This window comes from Capra hircus, chromosome 8 (genome assembly GCF_001704415.2).
Source record: "Capra hircus breed San Clemente chromosome 8, ASM170441v1, whole genome shotgun sequence".
Classification (NCBI taxonomy): domain Eukaryota; kingdom Metazoa; phylum Chordata; class Mammalia; order Artiodactyla; family Bovidae; genus Capra; species Capra hircus.
Genome location: NC_030815.1, coordinates 70,294,167 through 70,319,706, shown reverse-complemented (window position 1 = coordinate 70,319,706; position 25,540 = coordinate 70,294,167). Strand labels below are relative to the sequence as shown.

Below are 25,540 nucleotides of genomic sequence, written 5' to 3'. Positions count from 1 at the left end.
CCCAGAACACAAAATGCAGAGCAAGTGCTGGGAGCAAGGAGTCATCTACCTACCATGGCTCTCAGAGAAGGTGAGGCCCATCACGCAAAGCTGCAGCCCAAGGGAGGCCAGTTGTAGAAGGTTCTGGCCCCAGATGGTCATGTTGGTAGGTAGAAGGAGTTAAGAAGATCAGTTAAGAAGATCAGTTTGTTAAGAACAGTCCTTTTTTGGCTAAATGCACTATCCACAGATAGTGTATAATGATGTTTTCTTGTTTGGCCACACTGTGCAGAGTGTGAGATCTTAGTTCTCTGACCAGGGATGGAACCCACACCCCATGCAGGGGAACCTCAGAGTCTTAACCACTGGACAGTCAGGGAAATCCCACGTGTAGAAATTTTACAGTGTGTTTCCCTTCCTTATCTATGCATATCTTTATTTTGTTGTTTAGTCACTAAATTTGCGACCCCATGGACTGTAGTCCACCAGGCTCCTCTGTCCATGGGACTCTCTAGTCAAGAATACTGGAGTGGGTTGTCATTTCCTACTCCAGGGAATCTTGCTAACCCAGGGATCAAACTCACATCTCCTTCATTGGCAGGTGGATTCTTTACTGCTGTACACCAGGGAAGGCCCACATGTCTTTGTTATAGACTAGGAAATAGTTGATTATATTGGGTATCTTTTGACAGTTGGGTGTCAGTGGTAAGAGGCTGAGGTCCATTGTATTATTTAAGACTGCATTGGGGAAGTCCAAAGTGACTCAACTTTTCAGAAAATACTATTGCTGCCACAAGTTCTACACTATAGAATGCCTTTTCTCAGGTAGATGATGATGTCATTCAGACAGGATTGCTTTTAGGGGAAAAGAAACAAATATTTGAGTAGTCCCAAGGAAATCTTGAGACTCAGAGTTTTTTTTGTTTTGTTTTTTGAGTATGCCTTCGATGTTCCTTCCTAAGTGGAAAAATTCAGCTATCAAAAGAACAGCCTAAGAAAAGGACCCTGGAAATTCCAGTTTTACATCTCCTTTTCTTCTTGAAGCCCCTTTGGGTCCAAATTAAGTCTAAGACTTTCAAATAGTCATCCATTATCAGTACAGTGCCATGCCTGGAATCATAGAAATCAGTGTTTCTAGACTTTCAGTTGCCAAAGGCGGGGGATATGGAGGAGTCATGAAGTGGGAGCTAGAGGTCAGTTGATACAAACTGTCACATATAGAATGGATAGACAAGAAAGTCCTACTGTACAGCGCAGGGAACTATGTTCAATATCTGGGATAAACCATAATGGAAAAGAATATTTGAAAGAATGTGTATATAACTGAGTCACTTTTCTGTACAGCAGAAGTTAACACAACATTGTAAAATCACTAAGCTTCAATAAAATATAAAAATCAGCATTTCTAGAATGTACTGGAAAGTTCCAGGGGTGATACATGTTTTGGACTCCAAGAGATGATGTGAATCAATTGAAGGAGCACTGTTCACAATGAACTGAGAAATCTCAGCAAGATCCAGGCTTAGAACTTTTTTCTCTCCCTCTGACCACATCCTGAGCCCCAACTCCCAGCAAGACCAGGAAGCATTGGTTGACTTCAGGCCTGTTTGACAGTCTTGTTTGTAGGCATTGAAGACGCCATTCCCATGGAATTTGGCACAATTTAGCACCTACATAGTTTACACAGCACATGTGAACAGACCTTTTGTTTTGGTACCTAAGCTTTTCTCTAATATTGTGTATTCTTTGGAAAAATGTCTGTCTCTAGTTTTCAAGTATTTTCTTGCAAGAGCTGAATCCAGGAGGAACTACCTAAGCTCATCCTTGAGGGTTCCTAAATATTAATAACACTTGGGGAAATCTGAAGCACAAAATTAAATACAACCACTTACATTATACAGTTTGGTGGTGGTGGTTTAGTCCCCAAGTCGTGTCTGACTTTTTGTGACCCCGTGAACTAGCTGGCCGGGCTCCTCTGTCCATGGGATTTCCCAGGCAAGAATACTGGAGTAGGTTGCCATTTCCTTCTCCAGGGGATCTTCCCAACCCAGGGATCAAACCCAGGTCTCCTACATTGCAAGTGGTCTCCCACATTGCAGGCAGGCTCTTGCATTGCAGGTTAATTTTTACTGACCAGGGAAAAGCATTTAGCATCAACCAAAACTGTAGTTAGCACTTGAACAACTTGAGTCAGCTCTAGCAGGAAGGGATCTTCCCTTGTGGTCCAGTGGCTAAGAATCCACCTTGCAATGCAGGGGACCTGGGATCCAGGTTCAATCCCTGTTTGGGAAACTAAGATCCCACTTGCCTTGGAGCAACTAAACCCACACACTCTGGAGCCTGTGTGCTACAACTAGAGAGTCCGTGTGCCACAACAAAGATCCCTGATGATGCAACGAAGACCTGATGCAGCCAAATAAATGTAAAAAAAAAAAAAAATGGTTAAAAAAAAATCTATCAGGCAATACCTGTTTGAACCAAAATATTTTACCTGATTTTAGGGGACCACCTACCTTGGGTCAGAAACTTAAGAAACATGATCTTTGTCTTTTGTGAGAGGCCTGAAATGACAATATTGCTTGTTTTTTTTCCTTCAAAAAGTTGCTTTTAAGCACATATTGTTTCTGTGGCTTCCCAGGAGGCACAGTGGTAAAGAATCCACCTGCCAATACAGGTGATGTAAGAGATGCGGGTTCCATTCCTAGTTCAAGATCCCCTGCAGTAGGAAATGGCAATCCACTTCAGTATTCTTCCTGGAGAATCCCATGGACAGAAGAGCTTGCTGGGCTACAGTCCGTGGGGTTGCATAGAGTCGGACACGACTCAGTGACTGATCACACACATGCATATCATTTCCATTTTATAGATGAAATTTGGAGACTTAGAAAATCTGAGTGCGCCTGAGGTCTCAGAGCTAACGTGTGATAGAAGAGGGATTTGAACCCAGTTCTGTGTGGCTCTACACCACTGGGCTGTGCTGCTTAGCGGCGATACGGAGGTGCTGTTATGCGCACCCCATTCTCCACAGAGGATGAATATGCAGGCTGCCTGAAGGGGTGGCTGCATGCAGGGGGTGCTCTAGGCTCTTGGGGAAGGTGAGCTGATTCCGGCTGATGTTTATCAGGAATGTCTGGGATTTAAAGTCCTGGGTCTGTCAAGGAATTCTTTCCCCATCTCTCCCAGACACCCCCTGGGGGCTACAGGGCTTCTTGTCTGCAATGCTTAAAGTATCAACTGTGTGAACTTGTATCCTTAAATGGATTGAATTGAATGGAAGAATGTCCTCAACTACTTAGCCAACAACCCAGGGAGAGATAACTTACTACTTTCTGATAAGGCTCGGTCACAGTCAATTTCTGGCTAGCTCTTATTCATGTTAGTCAAATACTGAGGTCCTTGGGCACCTTGCCTTTAAAAAAATGTTTAATTTATTTTTATTTTTGGTTGTCCTGTGTCTTCGTTGCTTTGCAAATGCTGTGTCTAATTGCGGTGAGTGGGGGCTACACTTCCCTGTGGTACGCAGGCTTCTCATTGAGGTGGCTTCTCTTGTTGCGGAGCACAGGCTCAACAGTTATGGCTCGTGGGTTCTGGAGCGCTGGCTCAGTAGTTGTGGTGCTGGGGCTTAGTTGCCCTGCGGCAAGTGAAATTTTCTAGGACCGTGTCCCCTGCGTTGGCAGGTGGATTCTTATCAACTGTACCACCAGGGAATCCTGGGCATCTTGCCCTGACCCCCTGACGATGACACCTCTTCAGCCAAAGAATTCAGTGTGAAGGATTAAGTCCATCTGCTGCAGCAGTTCCTGGACTTTACTCAGATGAGGTTTTAACAGGAGGCTCTGCAAGGTGGATCTTCCTCTTGTGAAATTTTCCTCTGCATACCTGGAGAGGGTTGGTGAAATCTGGGCCTTGTTTGGTACGTGTGAATCAGCTACAGAAATGTTCTGCTGACCCAGTTGGCTTGCGTTCAGGGTAGAAGCTATTCCTAGAGTTTCTAATATGGATGGTGATGCAACCTCACTGGCGTAGATTCTTGGGCTGTTGATGACCTTGGAGGTGTTCATAGGTGAAGCTGAGAATAGACTTTGCTATTGTCTAAAAGCTCTCTGAACTGTGGTATCAGATACATCTCTGCCATGCGAGTGTATGTTCCTCGATTTTTTGTCTCGTCACAACAAAGATTTGGAGTGATGGACATTAAAGCCCCTCGGCGTGTCACAGCTCTCAGGTCTTGGATAGAGCGTGTTATATCTCTCAGGTCTCGAATGGACCATGTTATAGCTCTTAGACAAATCAGTGCTACAGCTCAGTGTTACAGCTCTATTTTATTTAGAAGACAGCAGGAAAATCCATCTTCGAGGTGTGAGGGCACATCGATCTAAAGACACGAGGAGAAGAGTGCCCCAGCGTGCGCGGGGGAGAGAGAGAGCTGGCTCTGGCTCCTCTACTTATATGTTTATCTCTCCCTGGGCCTGTCCTATGTAAACTGGGCCAGCCAGGAGTGTTGTCTGTTTTACCTGAGGTCCTCACTCCGGTCCTCGGACCTTCTTTCGTTTCATTTTCGCGGGCTTTTCCGTTCCTTTTCAGTAACCACAGCCATTTTGGACTCCTTTTCCCTGTTCTACCTACCTAGCATCTCCACGCAGCTTTTTTATTTCTTTAGTGAAATCAGAATTTCTGACTGATAGAACAGGTGTGAAGAGGGGAAGTGTGACTTCCATCAGTCCAAATGTCTGCAAATGTCCGAAAGGCCCAGACTTCCCCTCCAAAGGTCAAGCACATTTGCCTCTCAACACTGTGTCAGATACTGTCCTGCTAAAAGATGGAGTCTCTTGAATTGCTCCGAAAGCCTCCCTTCTGCCCCACTGTGGCCAGTGTCTATTTGGAAATGGCCTCAGGAGACAGTGGAGCGAGCTGGGGCTGCCTGGTACTCTTGCAGGAGGAGGAGACGCCCAGACCCCGTAGCCTCTGAGCACAGCTGTGGGCGTTGTTGGAGGGGAGCAGAGAGGGCAGAAGTCACCAGATCAGGCTTCTCAGAGGAAGTGGGACTTGAAGAATCCCTGCTCCCTGAGGGTCGGCCTGTCGTTCTCCCCTCCGAGCAGCAGCGGCGCTCACTGCGTCCTGCATTCACGGGCCCTTAGGGCCTCAGTGTCCAGCACAGGTTTACAGGCTCATCCTTCGGGGGCCAAACCGGTGTGTCTCAAGATGATTCATTTCCCTGAAAATCATCTGTGTTGGGTTGTGGTGAGATCATGCCTCACTCTGCCTCTTCTATCCAACTTTGTAACCCATGACTCTCAACTAGACACAAGCCTTGGCTATATGCTGGGATAAAATGTTATGAGCCCAGGGGATCTTCACTTCCCATAAATTACCCCAGTGTCTGTCTACCCCCTTTCCCACACAAAATGCATTTCAGAGGCACCCACATCAGCAGATTTGAAGGGCATGGGGAAGGTCCACCTACTCATGAATAACCCTATTGCCTTTATTTCCAACATTACACAATATGAAAAATTTAGCTATTAAAATTCATAGGGACTTCCCCAGCAGTCCAGTGGTTAGGACTTTTGTTTCCAATGTGGTGGGTGTGGGTTCAGTGCTCGGTCGGGGAACTAAAACCCACATTCCACATAGTGGGGCCAAAAATCAAACAAACAAAAACAAACAAAAAACAGAGGGAAAACCCATAAAATTCACATCTAGGAGTTTCTTATTAAAACGTAAAAGTTCCCTATTCATAGAAAAATCACTAAGTCATTCCTTAATGTGTTAAATGTCTTAATTCAATAAATTCATAAGGAATGGATTTATCAATTTGCTTTCCTATGCAGTTAGGTCAGAAGGAAAAGGCAGTTTTTATAAGGCATGATGATTTAAATAGAAATTTATATTTATTCATTAAATAGAATTCATTTAAATAGAAATTTATTTATTCATTTAAATAGAAATTTATATTTATTCATTCATTAATATTTGAGTGCCTACTGAGTACTCACTGAGTACTCAGGCTCAGGGGTTCAGAGATGGCAGGCAGGCAGGAAAAGAAACTGTGTGTAAATGAAGCTATGCTCTGTGCTAGGGATTTCCACATGTTATCTCATTTAATCATCACACACACCTGAAAGGAAGGCTGTTTCCACGATCAAAAGAGAAAATCAAGGCTCCAAAAGTACCCCCAAATCTGTTGAGCCTGTAAGTGATAAAGTCAGAATTCAGACCCTTATGTTCTGATTCCAAGATGCCCAACATCCTCTTCCCTGGGAACCAATGGTGCCAATAAATACCAGAAGGAAGGGTTGCTGAGAGGTAAGAGGACCCACACAATGGAAGATGAGAGAGTCAGGAACCCCCTCCATCCACTTCACTTTTTAAAAAAATATTTATTTATTCAGCTGCTATTGGGTTAGTGGCAGTTCAGGGGATCTTTGCTGGGGTACCCAGCCTTCTGTCTAGTTGTGGTTCAGGGGCTCAGTAGTAGAGGTGGGTGGTCTTAGTTGCCTCCAGGGCATGTGGGATCTTAGTTTCCAGGCCAGGGATGGAACCACCCTCCTCCCCTGAACTGGAAGGTGGATTCTTAACCACTGGACCACGAAGGATGTCTTCACTTCACTTTCAATAGGCCTTTAACCTATGATCAAGAATTAGAGCTTATTTTAAAAGCATCATGAGAATGGGTCTGCTTTGAGCTATCCTACACTGTTATTGCCCAATCGATTTTTAATAAGTGCCCAGCAGGTGTTGGAGAAGGCAATGGCAACCCACTCCAGCACTCTTGCCTGGAGAATCCCATGGACGGAGGAGCCTGGTGGGCTACAGTCCATGGTGTTGCAAAGAGTTGGGCACGACTGAGCTATTTCACTTTCACTTTTCACTTTCATGCACTGGAGAAGGAAATGGCAACCCACTCCAGTATTCCTGCCTGGAGAATCCCAGGGACAGAGGAGCCTGGTGTGCTGCCGTCTATGGGGTCACACAGAGTCGGACATGACTGACGCGACTTAGCAGCAGCAACAGGTGCCAGGCACCATGGTAGGTCCCGGGGCCAGTGAGACCCCCACCTATCACCAACAGTGCTGCCTCCGCGTGAGCGATTTGAGCAGAGAAGGGGACATCCGCCCCCAGGGCTCCTGGTACAGCCTGGGCAACCGCAAACTGACCAGTCCTGATTCGCCAGTGGAGGCTGCGGAGCCCCCAGCACTGCTGCAGCGGGGCCGGAAGCTAAGGCCACAGAGTCAGGCTGTGGTCTCCGCTCGGGACCCTGGTCACCTGAAACGCCCCCATGGGGTCACGTGTGCCGGTCACCCTGGACCACATGCTGTCACCTCCTGGACTCGAGGACTCCCTGGCCCCAGGGGCCCCGGGCGCTAGGAGGGGAGGGGACCCGGGGTGCAGAGCGCAGAGGCTGGAGGACGAAGGGCTACTAGCCCTGGCCACTTGTCTGCTTTGAGACTCCAGTTCCCATCCCCGCACCTGGGGATGCCCGGTGGGTCCCGATTCTAAACTGGGTCATCAGCCTGCCAACAACCTTGTCACTGGACTCACACTGCAGCCGGGACCACAAGCAGGGGGACCACCCTGAACAGATTCCCTTACAGGCCACCCTCACCCCCAGTAGCTGGGGACTCTCCCAAGAAGGGGCTAAACCCCAGTTCAAGTAAAGAACAGAAAATGGCACCTGGGAGCAGCAGGTAAGGCCTCTGGTCTGCAGAGGATGGCAGAATGGAGCCCACCACAGGGCAGAAGGAGGGCTGCGGCAGTAGCCTTGGGGCATTTTGCTCTCCATCCTCCCAAGCTCTTCTTTGGACTTTGGCAGTGTTTTCCTCCTGTGGGTTGGATGGATACCAACGTGAAAAATGAATTTTGCAAAGTAGTAAGGAAAAGACATACAACAGAAAAGGGAATTTTAAAAAGACATGTAGAGATAATTTCCAGGAAAAAAAAAAAAGAAATACAAGTGGACAATAAAACCTGAAGAAAAAAACGTCAGGCTCACTAGTAAAAGAAATGCTGGTTAAAACAGAATACCTTTTTCCTCCCTGCTTATCAGATGGAGAAAGTTTTGAAAGCATGGTCATAGCTGGAATTTTGAGATTGTGGGGAAACCTACCTACTGTAGGCTGAGTGTACCCTAGCAGTCTTTCTGGAGGCAGTTCATATTGTTTTGCAAAAGAGTTCCCTTTTTACCAGCACTTTGACCTAGCAATTTTGCTTTTAGGGATTTATCCCAAGATTGTGGGAAGTTTTAGCTACAAGGATATTGATTTCAATGATATGAATAGCAGTAAAATATTTACTGGGAAGATTATTCACTCTTATGGCACATCCATAATACTGAATGTAAAAGGCATTGTAAATCTTGTAAAAGTCAGTGAGGCATAGTATTTGCAGTAGACTGGTAAATGTGAAAAGCAGTTTACAAAGCAGTATGTAGAAAATTCTTCGAAGTTTTAAGAGGAAATATATATTTGCCGATGGAGAAGGAAATGGCAACCCACTCCAGTATTCTTGCCTGGAAAATCCCATGGACAGAGGAGCCTGGGGTCTACAGTCCATGGGGTTGCAAAGAGTTGGACACAAGTCAGCAACTGAGCACACACAGCACATAGATGCACAGAAAAAAGGCTGGAAGGGGCGGACACAACCGTGTTGATAATAATTCTCTCCAGTGCAAATTCTTTTCCACTTTTTACTTGTTTGCCTTCTCCAGATTTTTATTACCAGCTTGTATAACTTTCGCAATAAGGAAGTAAAAAAAAAAAAAGAAAGAAAGAAAGAAAGAAAAAATTAAAGCTATTTTTAAAAGAAAAGAGAAGCATCTGGGTCTAATTTTTCACAATTCCCCAGAGTAGGGAGTAGGAGAAGGCCCCAAAAAAGAAGCAACAAATTCAGGAGCACTTTTCAAAGAAAGAATTAGGAGTTGAGCCCTGGCCATTTCCACAGATTGGAGACTCCATGGATATGGGTGGACAAGTTTATAGATGGGCAAATCCGAAGATTACAATTTCTTAAAAAAATTGCAGACCACAAATTTTTTCCATTTCTTTTTGAGATATGAATAGACAAGCTGCAAGCCTCTGTAGCTCTTGTGTGGGAGGAAGCTCAGGGGATGGTACAAGTGCTGGACTGGGGCCATGGAGCAGAGAGATGAAGGACACAGGTCACCCTTCTGGCCCTTGTTCAGAGCCTGCCTTGTCACTTAACCAACAGTGCAAACTGAGGCAACTTGGCCAAAACTCTCTGAGCCTTGATAATAATGGTGTTCACTCCATTAAGTGAATTAATACAGCAGAATGTTGAGAGGCATGCATTTAAATATTTAATTGTGTGTACAATCTCAGATAGGCAGATGATACCACTCTAATGGCAGAAAGCTAACAGAAACTAAAGAACCTCTTGATGAGAGTGAAAGAAAAGAGTGAAAAAGCTGGCTTAAAACTCAACATTTTTATTCAGTATGGAGTATCTTAGTTCCCTGACCAGGGATCGAACCAGTGCACCCTGCAATGGAAGTGGGGTCCAGGGAATTCCCAGTGACACATACATTTTAAACCCCAGGAGACATTATTATTTTACACAGTTGATCTTCATTCAGATTTACCTACACAGCCTCCCCTTCCATTTCCTTTATTCTGCATCTAAGATGGTTGGGCCTGTGCTCTGAGGAAATCCCTTTAGTATTTCCATCTCGTGGATTCTCTGAAGACACAGTCTCACCACTTCTGTGAAAACCTTTATCCTCTCCAAGCAGTACAGGATTCTAGGTTGACTTATTTTTTTCAACCCTCTGAAAATGTCATGTGATTATCTTCTTTGTTTTCCTGTTTATTGGTGAGAGTCCAGCTGTTAACCTTATTTTTGCTCCTTTGGAGATAACACTTTAATACTCCAGCTGCTTGTAAGCGTTTCTCTTTGTCTTGGATTTTCCATGGTCTGATTTTGATGTGCCCCAGGATGGTTTTCTTTGTAAACTATACTTCCTGGGCTTGATAGCTTTCATCAGCTTCATATAATTCTTGACAATTATCTTTTCAAATATTTCTTCCAGACGCCCTTTGTCTCCTCTTTTGAAATTCCAATTATACGGATGTTAGATCTTTCTAACATGGAGAACATACTGCTACTGCTAAGTCGCTTCAGTCGTGTCCGACTCTGTGCGACCCTGTAGATGGCAGCCCACCAGGCTCCCCCATCCCTGGGATTCTCCAGGCAAGAACACTGGAGTGGGTTGCCATTTCCTTCTCCAATGCATAACCCTGTCCTAATTTCTAGAGGTTAGCTCTTTAAGAAGCCCTATCTGAAAGTCTGAGGCTGTTTAACAGGACTGTTCCCCCTTGGCAGGCTCTGAACCCCAGTGTCTGTGCCCTTAGTCCTGGGAGGATGCCTGAAGTTTTACTTAACTTCCCAGCCTGTTGGCCACTGCCTTGTAATTGGCAAGTGGCTTAAGGGGAAAAGCAGACGCAAGTGTCAGGTTCACCTCGCTGTGCTTTTCATCTCTTGGATTCTTGGCTTCTTGAGTCCTTGCTGCCTCGATAGCTCTCTAGTGACTTCAAATACATGCTTTTTGCATTTTACCTACCTTTTCCAATTGTCCTTGGCAGGAAACTTTATCTGTTACAAGCTAGTCTGCTGTAGCCAGAAACACAGGGTACTGTGTGGACATGACAAAAGATGTCTTCTGCTCCTGGGACTTGAGCAGGCGGTAGAGTCTGACATGACAATGTGGTAAAGCACAAGCAGGATCCTATTTTAAAGGGAATCCCAGAAGACACTGATTCTGATTAGGAACATCTGGGAAGGATGTTGAAGAACAGGAAGGATTGTGACAGACACTTTTTAGAGGGAAGGGTGGGAATGGATGGAGCACATTGATTAAGGTGGAAAAACTTAAGCCAGTCTAGGCTGGTATGATCAGATGGGTGACACGTGAAGGGCTGGAGTGAGGGCAAGGAGAGAAGCATCATTGGAATACTGAAGTCAGGAATGTTTTTATGATCATGGCATCCGGTCCCATCACTTAATGGCAAATAGATGGGGAACCAGTGGAAACAGTGGCTAACTTCATTTTTTTGGCTCCAAAATCACTGCAGATGGTGACTGCAACCATAGAATTAAAAGATGCTTACTCCTTGGAAGGAAAGTTATGACCAACCTACACAGCATATTAAAAAGCAGAGATATTACTTTGCCAACAAAGGTCCATCTAGTCAAGGCTATGGTTTTTCCAGTAGTCATGTATGGATGTGAGAGTTGGACTATAAAGAAAGCTGAGTGCAGAAGAATCGATGCTTTTGAACTGTGATGTTGGAGAAGACTCTTGAGAGTTCCTTGGGACTGCAAGGAGATCCAACCAGTCCATCCTAAAGGAGATCAGTCCTGGGTGTTCATTGGAAGGACTGATGTTGAAGCTGAAACTCCAATACTTTGGCCACCTGATGCGAAGAGCTGGCTCATTTGCAAAGACCCTGATGCTGGGAAAGATTGAGGGCAGGAGGAGAAGGGGATGACAGAGAATGAGATGGTTGGATGGCATCACCGACTCAATGGACATGAGTTTGTCCCGGAGTTGGTGATGGACAAGGAGGCCTAGCGTGCTGCAGTTCATGGGGTCGCAAAGAGTCGGACACGACTGAGTGACTGAACTGACTGACTGAAAGACATCTGTGTCCCAGGCGGAATTGGACAGCTTTTATATATAATCGTGGATTGTTGATGTTTTGGTACTTGGGGTTGATTACTTCTGGTTTTGCCTGCATGAACTGAGCAACTCTGGTGAAGTCTAATAAGAAAAGTCCTCTCTCTCTGGTTCCCGATTTTCTCCCTTGTAGAATAAGAATCCCCATCATTTCACCCAACGCCTCAAGGTTCTAGTGAGGCATAGATGAACTCGTGGATGGCAGCATGCTGGGAATGAAGTGTGGATGGGGAGATGAGGCATCCTCTCAGAGCCTCATACTAGCCTGTCAGGCTGTGGTTGCAAGTGGCCATTACAGGAACCCCACAACTTTCTAGCCTTGTCTGTGAGTCACAGGATGAGGACGCTGGACCTCCAGTGAACCAGAGGGCCTCCCAAGTCCTTGGTCCTGACTGTCTGCCAAGCCCTGACATCTCCACCCTAGCAGGCATGATAGGACCAGGCCATCCCAACAAACATGGAACTACCTCTCTCCAAGTTATATCATCCCTCCTGGGCTGCTCTTGGGAAGTTATCTGGTCTTCCCTTAATGGTGATGTGAACTGAGTGCCATGAACTGAGAAATATGATTGGCCCTAACCTGGTTAATGGCTTTCCAAGTGGTGCAGGAGTAAAGAATCTCCTGCAATGCAGGAGACAAGAGATGCGGATTCGATCCCTGGGCCAAGACGATTTCTTGGAGGAGGAAATGTCAACCTGTTCCAGTATTCTTGCCTGGGAAATTCCATGATGGAGGAACCTGGCAGGCTACAGTCCATGGGGTCACAGAGTCGGACACAACTGAGCATGCACACAACCTGTTCAACTGATAATGTATGATGCTCCCCTGTAGCTTTTACCTGCTGGTCCTGGTTTCCTTTGGAAACCTTATCTTCCAACTCTACTTCCTCTTCCATGAAAGAAAGTACCTGTGGTCCTTTAAAACTGTCTTCCTATCTCTCTGAATTAAGAAAGGATCAAGGTACATGAGCTAAGGCTTTATTTTCTGCTCTAGGACCTCATTTTGGAATTAGAAGTAGGCTCCATCTGGGTATGGTGACCACAATCTTAAAAATACAAAAATTAAAAATGTTTATTCAGCACATGCTCCTCTAAGGCTTATTATGTGCCATTCAGTCAATCCTCATAACAATTCTAGAAGCTAGATACAATTATTATTCCCATTTTATAGATAAGGAACATTGATAAGCACAGAGAGGGTAAGTGTTTTGCCCAATGTCACACAGCTAGTTGGGATCAGAAAGATGATCAGCCAAACTGCTTGGCTCCAGAATCCGTGCTCCCCTCAACTCTGCTGTCCTATCCTCCCTTGCTGCCTGATGACGGGCCACTCAACCTTTCTTTCTCCTGTTCACCACAAAGGCCTTTTTGTCTGCCCTCTGTGTACAGAGCAGGCTGCACTCAGTCCCCAGCAACCCTCAGGGATGGAAAGTTAAAAACGGATGGAATTGTTGCCTAGGCCTCCTTGGCTTCCCCAAGGGCAGGAGAGGTGCCTCAGGACTGCTCTCTGGGGCTATACTTCAGTTAGAACTGAAATTCAGTTAGAACTTCAGTTACACTGTGTTAGAACTGTTTAAGGAGTTTTGCCTCCTATCTCCTCATTCAGTAACCTCAACCACCTTGAGATCCAGAATATAAAACATGATGAGATCTGAGGGTTGTGTGGGCAGCATATCGGGGTGTCTGGACACCTGGAGCCATAGGAGGGTTCAGATACGTGCAGAGGGTACAGCATCCCGTGAACAAGTAGAGGCGGAGACTCAATGTCTTGTAGTGTTATCTCAGCACGCGGAAGAGGCCGTTTCTATTCAGGGCAGCTAACATCCAGAGGGAGAAGGCTGCCTTACCTGGGAGTCCCCCCGAGCCCTCTTCACAGACACTCTCACGTCTTCATTTTTCCAGCCACTCAGTCCCTGGGAGCAAATCACCTTTTCATTCCATAGACATGTCTTTGAACCTATCATGCTTGCTCTGGAGGAGCCAAAGAAGGAGGAGATACAAGTCCTGCCCTTAAGCAGTTTGTAGGCTCTTTGGGCATATGAAGGTGTCTGGGGATAGGGGTGAGGAGAAGGTCTAGATAACAAGCCCTGTTGGAAGGAAGATCCTTGGGGGGCTGCTTCAGTAGGAGTGCTGCCCCCAAGAAGGCGAGCTCTGAGCTGGGTGCCAGAGAGCGAGATGCACAGAGGTGAGAAGGGGGAAGAGGGCTGAAGACCCTATGCCTCCCTTCAGCCTGCTTCCCTCCCTCTTCACCCTCCCTGTGCCCAGGAGGCAGATTTGCAGAGACTCTGCCAAGAGACAGGCTTGTCTTCAGCAGCTTGGGTTTGCCCTCTGGGGAGCATCAGAAGGAGGTTAGAAGCCCAAGGACACTGAAGTCAAGAACTTGTTCCCCTTGCCCCTGTTGCTGTGATTTGGCTGAGACCCTTCACTGAAGCCTCAGCTCCGACAGCTACCTTCTGGGTTTAGCTATTCTCTCCACCACCCCCAAGACTGGCAGTGATAACAGCCACCCCTTCTGGCCAGCTTGGTTATTACATGGTCCTTTGTTTGAACTCTGTCCACATCTCTATCTAGGGTCTTTTTTTCTCTTTTGTCAATTTTTATTGGAGTATAATTGATTTACAATGTTGTGTTAGTTTCAGGGGTACAGTGAAGTGAATCAGTTATACATAAATATACGTCCACTTTTCTTAGATTCTAGTCCCATATAGATCATTACAAAGTATTGAATAGAGTTCCCTGTGCTATACAATAAGTCCTTATTAGTTATCTGTTATATATATATAATATCCATACATATATATGTATGTGTATAATATGTCAATCCCAATCTCCCAACTTATCCCTACTCTTCCTTCCCCCTTGGTAACCATTTGTTTGTTTTCTACATCTGTGACTGTATCTCTGTTTTGTAAGTAGGTTTATTTGTACCACTTTTTTAAGATTCTACGTATAAGCGATATCATATAATATTTGTCTTTCTCTGTCAGATTTACTTCACTCAGTATGATAATCTCTAGCTCCATCCATGTTGCCACAAATGGCATTATTTCATTCTTTTTTATGGCTGAGTAATATTCCATTGTGATATCACCTCTTTTTTTTTTATCAATTCCTGTAAATATTCTTTTTAAAAACTCACCTCAAATGAAGTCTGAGTGTGCTCTGTTTCCTGCCAGAAGCTGTGCTGATAAAAAGCATTTCGGAGATCTCAGAGGGTGGAGGGCAAAGAGGTAGGACTTCCTAGACCTTCATGGCTGAAGCGCAATGGGAGGAGAGAAGCTGGAATCTAAAATGAGCTTTCAATCCTAAGCAAAGGAGAATGAAATCACTGGCCGTTTCCTAGACGTCTGTAACCCGAACCTCTCCCCTCTTCCAGGAAACTCCTGCCCGTCGGTCCTGAGCGCCACGTGCCCGCCTGCATTTGGTCCCCCAGCCCCAGGACAGGGATGGAGCGGCGTGGCAGCTCCTGCCTCTGCTGCTGTCTGACCCTGCTCACCCTCCTGCCCGCACTAAGCCTGGCGCAGTACGAGAGCTGGCCCCACTACCCCGAGTACTTCCAGGAGCCTGCCCCCGAGTACCACCGGCCTCAGGTGCCCTCCGATGTGGTCAAGATCCAGCTGCGCCTGGCGGGCCAGAAGCGGAAGCACAGCGAGGGCCGGGTGGAGGTGTACTACGACGGCCAGTGGGGCACCGTGTGCGATGACGACTTCACCATCCACGCCGCACACGTCGTCTGCCGGGAGCTGGGCTACGTGGAGGCCAAGTCCTGGACTGCCAGTTCCTCCTACGGCAAAGGAGAAGGTAAACCGTTCTGCGCTGGGGAACTGAGTTCTGGGGTCCACGGGAGAGAGCGGCAACAGGCTTCCAGGGGGTCGCCTCGTAAACGAAGCTGCGGTTACCGTCAAGTAGGAATCCCTGATAATACTCCATCTGGGCAGTCTGCGTGTCTATGCTGGAAGGCGGGAATGCAGGGGCGTGGGGGAGGGGGACAGTGACCCTCCCCCAAGTCCTGCTTTGCCCACGACTTTCCTGGTTTGGGGCTTCCCTGGTGGCTCAAATGGTAAAGAATCTGCCTGAGAGGCAGGAGACCCAGATTCCATTCCTGGATCAGGAAGGTCCCCTGGAGAAGGAAATGGCAACCCACTCCAGTATTCTCACCTGGGAAATTCCATGGACAGAGAAGTCTGGTGGACCATAGTCCATGGGGTGGCAAACGGAGGGACATGACTGAGTGACTTTCAGTTTTACTTTCCTGGTTTAAGGACACAAAAGTTTGGCAGCCTGGTCCTGAGCCAACTAGGCTGGGAAGTGACCCTAGGTAGTGACCAAGGTCCGTCTGTGGTCATCTCTCAAGCCTTGTGCACTGCCTGGGGTTGCATCAGCCAGGGGCACACGGTGCCTTTCTCCTAACCATCCCCTCAAAAGAGCCTGTGGCTCTTTGTCACAAGGGCTGCCCATAGGCTAGCATCCCTGACTCTACCACCCTCCTGAAGGGGCAGAGTATTAGCATGAAGGGCTTTTAGTATTAGCATGCTGGGCTTGGCCAGGATGAGAACAGAGTTGCTTTCTGTTTTCCATTTTGTGGGTTTTTTTCTTAATATTTATTTATTTATTTGCCTGTGCCAGGTCTTGGTTGCGGCATGCAGGATCTTTAGTTGGCGGCATTCAAACTCTTAGTTGTAGCTTGTGGGGTTTAGTTCCCTGACCAGCAATTGAACTCAGTCCCCCTGCACTGAGAGCCAGAAGGCTTACTTAGCCACTGGACCACCAGGGAAGTGTCAAGTTTTTCACTTTGATTGGCTTCTTTCCACTCATGATAAGCTCAGTAAATACACTGAAAAAAAATGGGGGGAGATAATTTTGAGGGAGGGCAGGTGGTGGAGCCCAGAACCTGGGGCTCCATCCTGTATTGACTGAACTAACTGTAGGCTTTACAGGAAGATGCTTATCCTCCTTGGATAACTAGGAAGTTGGGCTAAGAACTCTTGAAACTGTCATAGTCTGTGGTCCTAAGTGGGAAAGTAGATAAGGACCAAAGGCATTATTTAAAAATAAAATCTCGGGATTTCCCTGGTGGTCCATGGTTAAGAATCCGCCACGCAATGCAAGGGAAGCAGGTTTGATCCCTGGTTGTGGAACTAAGATCCTACATTCCACCGAGCAACAAAGCCGATGCCCTATACCTACTGAGCCCACACATCACAATGAAAGAGCTCACACAATGCAATGAAGATTCCGAGTGCCTCAACTAAGACCCAATGCAACCAAGTAAATAAATAAATATTAAAGATAAAATCAAATCTCCAGGGACTTCCCTGGTGATGCAGTGGTTAGGACTCCATGCTCCCAATGCAGGAGGCATGGGTTCCATGTCTGGTTAAGGAACTAATATCCTGCATGCTACACGGTGCAGCCAAAAAATAAATAAAATCTCCGGCTAGAGGACCCCTCCTAGCTGGAGGTTAGTAAAGCAAAGCACCTTGTCCACTTGGCTGAGCGGCTGCCCAGGTGTTAGCATGGCTGCTGGACTCAAGCAGAGGTCCCCAAACTCTTGTTGGGTAAATTGGTAAAAAGTGAAAGTCGATCAGTCATATATGACTGTTTGCGACCCTGTGGACCGTGGCCCACCAGGCTCCGCTGTCCATGGAATTCTCCAGGCAAGAATACTGGAATGGGTTGCCATTTCCTACTCCAGGGGATCTTCCAGACCCAAGGATCAAACCTGGGTCTCCTGCTTTGCAGGAAGATTCTTTATCTTCTGAGCCACCAGCCACACTGATGGCATTAGACTCTTCCAGGGAGCTAACTCCCCATATTCTGGGTTAAAGTCTAGACGGAGTCTTGGACTCTGTGACTTTTGAATGTGCTTGAACGTGTAGCCAGGTTTGGGAGTCCCTGAAATTGATCACTGTTCTAGTCCCTCCTAACCCTGGCTTTCAGTTATTCTAGAAATTCTTGGAGAGAGGAAATCTCATCTCATACATGTCTCACTTCTGTGTCATTAAATATGACCTTTTGGGATAACTGGATCAAGAGACTGCAGTTAGTGTAAACTGTTCTCTAAAGCTGATTCTGCATTCCTTACTGTGTTTCAAGAAAAAGCAGCAAAGATGTATTTGCACCTTTTTGGCGTTGCTGTTTAGTTGCTAAGTCATGTCTGACTCTTTTTCGACCCCATGGACTGTCATGCTAGGCTTTTAAAACTCATTTCCTGTATTCTTTACAAAAACTCTGGATAACTTCTCCATCCTTTCACATCTCTCTTTTTTTTCTGCTTGCTGAGTGATCTAGAGATAACATCAGATTTATGTTTTCTATTCCAGGCTCTCTAAGCCTGATTATTTTATAACACATATTTTTCAATGATTTGGGGGTTCTTCTAGTGACATCTTTATTTTCTTTCTACCTAAACTTAAAATTTACCTGTCATCAGGTAAGATGGGCATAATTTTTTCCCCCATCCCCCACTCACCTGCTCAGGAGCAGGTATGGGGTAGCTAGAGAAGTGAGTTAGCATGGCTCAGACTTTGCCATCCAAGGATGATGAATGGAGAAGTTCACAGGAGTAGAGGGAATTTTCAAGGGAATGATTAAAATCAAGGTCAATGGAGTCCAAGTTGAGTAGTAACAAGGTACTCCAGGAAGCCATTGAAGGACTGGGGAAAGCTGGTAGGATCAACAGATTGCGAGCTGAGATTGCAGTAGTAGAAGGAATGTGCTAGAAAGGTGGGCTCATGGACGCAGATACACACTAGAAGTCTTGAAATGGAGGTTGGCGAAGGGGTGAGATAGTTTTTAATTCAAGGTCTAAGCTATGACCATGGGATACTAGCTGATGTAGGATGAGGAGAGTCATTGGAGAGAGAAGGTGTCAAACTAAGAGTACTGAAGGGTCCTATCTGGGGATATTGAGACCATCAAGACTTAGGAAAGAATAGGTATCAAGAGAGAAAGGGAGAAAGAGATGCTAAAAATTTTTTTTAACTGTCCTGTCTCTAGGACTTTAAGCATTATCCTGTCTATGTAAAGTGGTAGTTGGTTTATCCCAAGAGACCCTTTAGATATAAAATATATTTGAATCTCATCAGCGTCAGTTTAGGATTTTTAACATTTAGTGCATGGTGAACATTCAGTCAATATTAATTAATCATGATTCAGTTTGATTTGGAAGCCAGCTTTGCTCACCATTATACCACCGATGCTGATTCAGTTAGATTTTGAAAAATATTAAAAACAGTTGGCAAGGGACTTCCGTGGCAGTCCAGTGGTTGGGGCTTTGTGCTTCCAATGCAGGGGGTACAGATTTGATCTCTAGTTGGGGAACTAAGATCCCACATGCTATGCAATGTGGCCAAAACAAAACAGAAAATAGTTGGCAAGGAGTACTTGACATAGTGACCCGTGCCCTGGGATGCGCTCTGATGGCGTTTAGACAGCTCTTTGGATGAATCAGAAACACTGTAGGTGAACTTCTCAAGTTCAGGCTGTAGTAATGAAGCCAGGGAGAGCACCAGAGATATTCCAGGTTTCCAGCCCAGCCTGTCAATAGATCTTTTCTTCCAAAGCATCTCTGAGCTTAGAGACCTCATGGGCCTTTAGAGAGTTCTGGAGAGGACAGCTGCCCCATTTCTCACTCTCTGGATGGAATCACAGCCTCCCGAACCTCAGATGTTTGCTCTCCTTTGCGTGTCTTCAGATCTGAGGTTTAATGTAATCCCCCCTCACTGCGTCATTCCTCAGATCAGAGTGATGAAGCCAGCAGATGACTGCAATGCAGCCCTGAAGCGCCTAACTTGAAGCATCTCCATTGCCCCGACAGCCAGGGGAATGCTGGACTTCAAATAGAATTATATTTATGATCTTTTCTCTCCAAATGATCTGTTAACTTGTTGGTATATCTCTTCTCCTTTCATCAGGAGAAGCATCTTCTTAGGGTAAATGAGTGGAAGGAGTAAATTGAAATTTTGCTTCTGATTATCTGGCATTTAAAAAAATTAATTAATTAATTAGACCGCATTGGGTCTTAGTTGCAACACACAGAATCTTCGTTGCATCATGAGGGGTCTTTTGTTGCGGCACACAGACTCTCTAGTTTTGGTATGTGGGCTCATTAGCTGTGACCCATGGGCTCAGTTGCCCTGTAGTATGTGAGATCTTAGTTCTCCTATCAGGGATCGAACCCACATCCCATGCATTGCAGGCAGATTCTTAACCCCTGGAGCACCAGGGAAGTCCACGACTGGCATTTTACGTCCACAGTTTGGGCCCCATCTGTGTCCGTATGGCACTTTCCTAGCAGCTCTCAGATGGCATGTACTGAACTGTTCCCAAACCACCAGGCATTCCAGCAGCAGAACTGGAGTTGGTTGCTTTGGAATCAGAACAATTTAGTTGTTAGGCATTGAGCACACACCAGGGAAAAAAATGTCATGAAATTAGGCCAAATTAGTTTACCTGGCATGGTGATGTCATCTTGGGCCACGTAGAAATGAACATTCCCACTGTCTAAGAAGGTAACTGGTGGGATTGTGTAGAAGGCAGACTTACTGGGGATGAGTCGAAGCTTCTTAAGAAAGCAGCTCTTTGGGGTAATAGTTAGCATTAATGCTCCAGGGTGCTAATTTCAAATGAAAGTGAAAGTCACTCAGTTGCGTCAACTCTTTGCAACCCCATGGACTGTAGTCCGCCAGGCTCGTCTGTCCATGGGATTCTCCAGGTAAGAATACTGAAGTGGGTTGCCATTTCCTTCTCCAGGAGATCTTCTGGACCCAGGGATCGAACCTGGGTCTCCTGCACTGCAGGCGGATTCTTTACCTTCTGAGCCAACAGGGTGCTAATTTCAAATGCTCCTTATCAAAAAATGAAACACGCCCTGGGGCATCTGTTTTGCAGCTCCTACTGGTACTTTTAGCTAAATGTTGTCCTATTTTCCATCCCCTTAGTCAGGGTGGTTTCTCTCTCTGTTTCTTTTCACCGTCTCTGTCCACTCAGCAGCTTTTCAGAAGACTGTTCCATAGAAGAGGCCCCGCTTCAAACGTGGAGGGTCTTTTCTGTTGCTAGTACTTAGCAAGACAAACAGTGGTTTGTTGTTGAAACAGCAATCGATTAGGGAGCATGTGTTTCAGTGGAGCTTGATGGCTTGGAAACGAAGCCAAATTGAGAAAGTAGTTGGAAAACCTCAGCCCAGATGTTTTCAATAAGCCTTTTGTTTCCCCTCAGTGCATCTGAGATTCTCTCGTTTGAGCCCTGAGCTGCCATCTGTCATAGCAGACGCATTTCATCTGGGGCCTCAAAGTCCAGAGACTGACCCGAGGTTCCCTCTGACCTTGAAGAACCTCAGATTTTCCTTGGTTTTCTCATCTTTACAATGGGAGTGTTTTTATCTGCTTTTTCATTGCAGCGTGGAAGCAGCAGAATTCCTTTTTTTCTGACTTACTGGGAGGAGGAAGGAGAAAGGGAAGGTGTATACATACTAGGCACATTCATAATCTAATTGAATCTCCATGGCGACCTGTTTGTTAGTATCATTGGTTTCACTTGAGGGATGGGCTTGGTGAAGTAGTTGACCTAGTCACATGGTAACCATGCCAGAGGCAGAGGGAATTTGTTTTTTGTTTTGTTTTTGTGGCTGTACCACATCATGCGGGGTGTTTATTTCCTGACCAGGAATGGAACCCATGCCCTCTTCCCTGGAAGTGTGGAGTCAACCTTTGGACTACCAGGGAAGTCCTGATGCAGAGAGAATTGGAACCTAGGTTTTCTGACTCTACTCTACTGTAGAGTCCTTCTGGAGTCATGAGAAAAAGGAGAATTTTGATTCTGTTTTCTTTCATTGTGTAGTGATGCTTAAAAAATCACTACTTGAAACCACTCTAGCACTTAAAATTTTTTTTTATTTTAATGGTGGTAAAGTACATATAACATAAAAGGTGCCATCTTAACCATTTTTTAGGGTACAGTTCAGTACTGTTAAGTACATTCATGGCGTTGTGGATCCACTTTTCGTCTTGCAGAATTAAAACTCTATACCCATTAAATAACCACTCCTCAATACCCCCTAACCCAACCCGTGGTAAACACCATTCTACTCTCTGTCTCTGTGATTTTGACAACTCTCAGTACCTTATATAGGAGAAGGCAATGGCACCCCACTCCAGTACTCTTGCCTGGAAAATCCCATGGATGGAGGAGCCTGGAAGGCTGCAGTCCATGGGGTCGCTGAGGGTCGGACACGACTGAACGACTTCACTTTAATTTTCACTTTTCACTTTCATGCATTGGAGAAGGAAATGGCAACCCACTCCAGTGTTCTTGCCTGGAGAATCCCAGGGATGGGGCAGCCTGGTGGGCTGCCATCTATGGGGTCACACAGAGTTGGACACGACTGAAGTGACTTAGCAGCAGCAGTACCTTATATATATGGAATCATACAGTATTTGCCTTTTCCCGACTGATTTATTTCACCTAATATAAGGAATTCAAGATTCATCCATGTTGTCACAAGTGACAGAATGCCTTTCCTTTTTAAGGCCGAATAATATTCCAGTGTACAGTTTGTCAGCGGACACTTAGGTTGCTTCTACGTTTGGGCTATTGTGAAAGATGTTGTGATGTACATGGGTGTGCAAATATCTCTTTGCTGCCTTGCTTTCAATTCTTTTGAATATATATATTCCCAGAAGTGGGAATTGCTAGATATATGGTAATTCTATTTTTAATTTGAGGAACCACCCTGTGTTCCTATAAGGGCTGCATCAGTCTGATAGGGATAAGGTAAGATAATCAAATAGTTTAAAAATCCCACTAAGAGCTCACAGATAGAAAGGGAACTTTGGAAGACCCCTGTAAGTTAATGATCACTCAAGAAAGCAGATTTGCTTAGTAACAAAACCGTGCAATAGAAGCATGAGCCAGCCCTCAAGACAATAAAACAATGGCGGAAAAATGAAACCTGCATCCTGCCATTGGGGTCAATAAGTTAATGATCCCTAGGTCATGCTCCTCTGTGCACACTAAAAACAAAAATATGGGAGAAAGAAGACATTCCCAAATAAAAGACACACATTATACTGAAACCTGACATGGCTTACCATATTTTAGCTTATGCTACTACCTTTTTGCTAATTAACGTAGTACCATGACAGGTTGGGCCGATTGGGCCACAATAAGACAAAAATCTCCCCCACTTGATGTGGAAGAGGAGCTGATGATAGATGCCTGACATCTACCCAAGAATGAGGAAGAAGGTGGTCTTCTCCCATCCCCATTTTTCCTTTGACTATAAAAATGTAGCCTGTCCAGCTCTTGGGTCATTGCTCCATTGCCTGCCTGCTTGTGTCTCTCACAAGCATCTGATATTAGGTTTGTGTTTTTTTTTTTTTTTTTTGAGAGAGGCAGGCACACAGTCCAGCATGCTGGATCTTAGTTCCCCACCCAGGGATCAAACCTGTGCCCCCTGCAGTGGGAGGTAGAGTCTTAACCACTGGATCACCAAAGAAGTTCCAGCATCCTATATTTTTAAATCTGTCTCTTACCTATCACTTTGCCTCTCACTGAATTCTTTCTGCACCAACATGCAAAGAACCTGAGCTCCTCTGTTTCAATGTTACATTTCTGCCAACAGTTCACAAGGGTTCCAGTTTCTCCGCATTCTTGCCAACACTGGTTATTTTTTGTTTTAGTTTTTGTTTTGGCAGTAGCCATCCTAGTGGGCATGAGATTGTGTCTCGTTGTGGTTAACCCTCTAGCATTTTGCATTTGGAATTCCCTACTTGCTATAAGTCAGGTAAATATGCACAGGAGGTGAGCAGAGACCCACTAGGGACTCCCAGACAGATTGCCTTGCTACAAACCAGCCCTGCCTTCCCCTGACTTCTGAAACATGAGGAGGAGGCCCTGTGCTTGCTGGACCACCTCTGAATCAGTGGATGGGAAACATCAGGAAGTAGGAAGAGCCCTGAAAGCACCAGGATTTTGGGTTTAGGGAGATGACCTCACATTGTGAGTTGCCTTCTCCGAGCATAACTAATACCATCACCATCATCATCACTGTTTTAAAAACAGTGTTTTATTTTTGGCTGCTCTGGGTCTTCCTTGGTGCCCATGGGCTTTCTCTAGTTGTGAAGAGTAGGGGCTACTCTCTAGCTGTGGTTTGCCAGCTCAGTAGTTGTGGCACACGAGCTTAGTTGCCCCATGGCCTGCGGGATCTTCCTAGACCAGGAATTGAACTGGTGTCCCTGCATTGGCAGACGGATTCTCAACTACTAGACCACCAGGGAAATTCATCATTACCATTTTTTTTAGTAACTCTGGACTAACAATAAATGAGGCATGTGTCATGTATTATCTCTAATCTGCACATGGCCCTGCCATTCAAGTGTCATTATTATCCCCACTTTACCAGTGAGAAAAGGAAGCTTTGACTAGGGTTATAGAGCTAAGTGGCTGAGCCAGAATTAGTATCAAACAGCTTAGGGTCCAAAGTCCCTGTTCTTTCCATTATACCTTGTTACTTCGGGTTTAAATCTGATTTCTACTCCAATCATTTTCAATCCACCACATCCCTATATCACATCCCTCTGCCAGGGGAATCCAGGAGGGTCTTGAACTGTATGAAGTATTTCAACACACTGAAAACCAATTGATGACCCCACACAGCTGCCAAAATTAGGGAAAATTCCTGTTTTTGTGTACATCACTGGTGCCCAAATGAGCCCAAAGACTGAGCCCAAAGACTCAGACCTACTCTGATGTGGATCTTGGCTTCTCTCTTCTCTGCTTTCTTCAGGGCCCATCTGGTTGGACAATGTCTACTGCACCGGCGGCGAGGCAACCCTTGCAGCCTGTTCCTCCAATGGCTGGGGTGTCACCGACTGTAAGCACACGGAAGATGTGGGTGTGGTGTGCAGTGAGAAAAGAATTCCTGGGTTCAAGTTTGACAATTCGCTGATCAACAACATAGAGGCAAGTCATGTGCTTTTTGTTTTTTTCAACTGAAGCATAGTGGACTTACTGTGTTGTGTTAGTTTCAGCTGTATGGCAAAGTGATTGCTTTATATATATATATATATATATATATATATATATATATACACACACAGATACAACACACACATATGTATATTCTTTTTCATACTCTTTTCCATTATAGTTTGTCACAGGATGAATATAATTCCCTGTCTATGTAATAAAATCTTTTTAAAAATTTTATTTATTTTTTAAATTAAATTAAAAGCAATTTAATTTAAATTGCTTCACCATTTTGTGTTGATTTCTGCCATACAACAATGTGAATCAGTTATAATTAAGTACATATATTCCTTCCCTCTGAGCCTGCCTCCCCTCCCCCCATCCCACCCCTCTAGGTCATCACAGAATGCCAAGCTGGGCTCCATGTTACACAATGTGGCCTGGTTGTTTATCCATCCCAAGTGTAATAGTTTGCATTTGATAATCCCATCCTCCCATTCCATCCCTCCCCCACCCTCCCCTCCCTTGGCAACCACAAATCTGTGAGTCTGTTTCTGTTGCAGAGACAGATTCATTTTTGCATCATATTTTACATGCCACATATAGGTGATATCATATGGTGTTTCTCTTTCTGATAAGGTCATGTGCTCTTGATGACTCTTTCAGGTGAATGTCTCCCTTCTTCCATTTAACTCACTTTTCACCTATGATTCTAAGAAGTGTGTGTGATCACTTGGAGGGGAGGGGACCTAAACTCATCATTTGGTGCCAGGGCAGTTGAGGAAGCATTTCTGAAGAAAGGGATGCCATCAGAAACAGAGAACAGCTTAGACAAAGACACAGAGGCATAGAGTTCTCTGTGAACTGGGCCTAAGCAGGTCAATATCACTCAAGGCTGTG

At 45.4% G+C, this 25,540-nt stretch overlaps 1 protein-coding gene across 1 annotated transcript in view; it reads left to right on the top strand.

The window, feature by feature from the left end:
* LOXL2 (lysyl oxidase like 2) overlaps positions 1-25,540 on the top strand; it is a 115,184-nt gene that overhangs the window by 17,805 nt on the left and 71,839 nt on the right. The window contains exons 2-3 of the mRNA XM_005684007.3: positions 15,048-15,472; positions 24,459-24,634. Coding sequence (XP_005684064.2) covers positions 15,118-15,472; positions 24,459-24,634 — 531 coding nt within the window. The 5' untranslated portion in view covers positions 15,048-15,117. The remainder of the gene's footprint in view (positions 1-15,047; positions 15,473-24,458; positions 24,635-25,540) is intronic.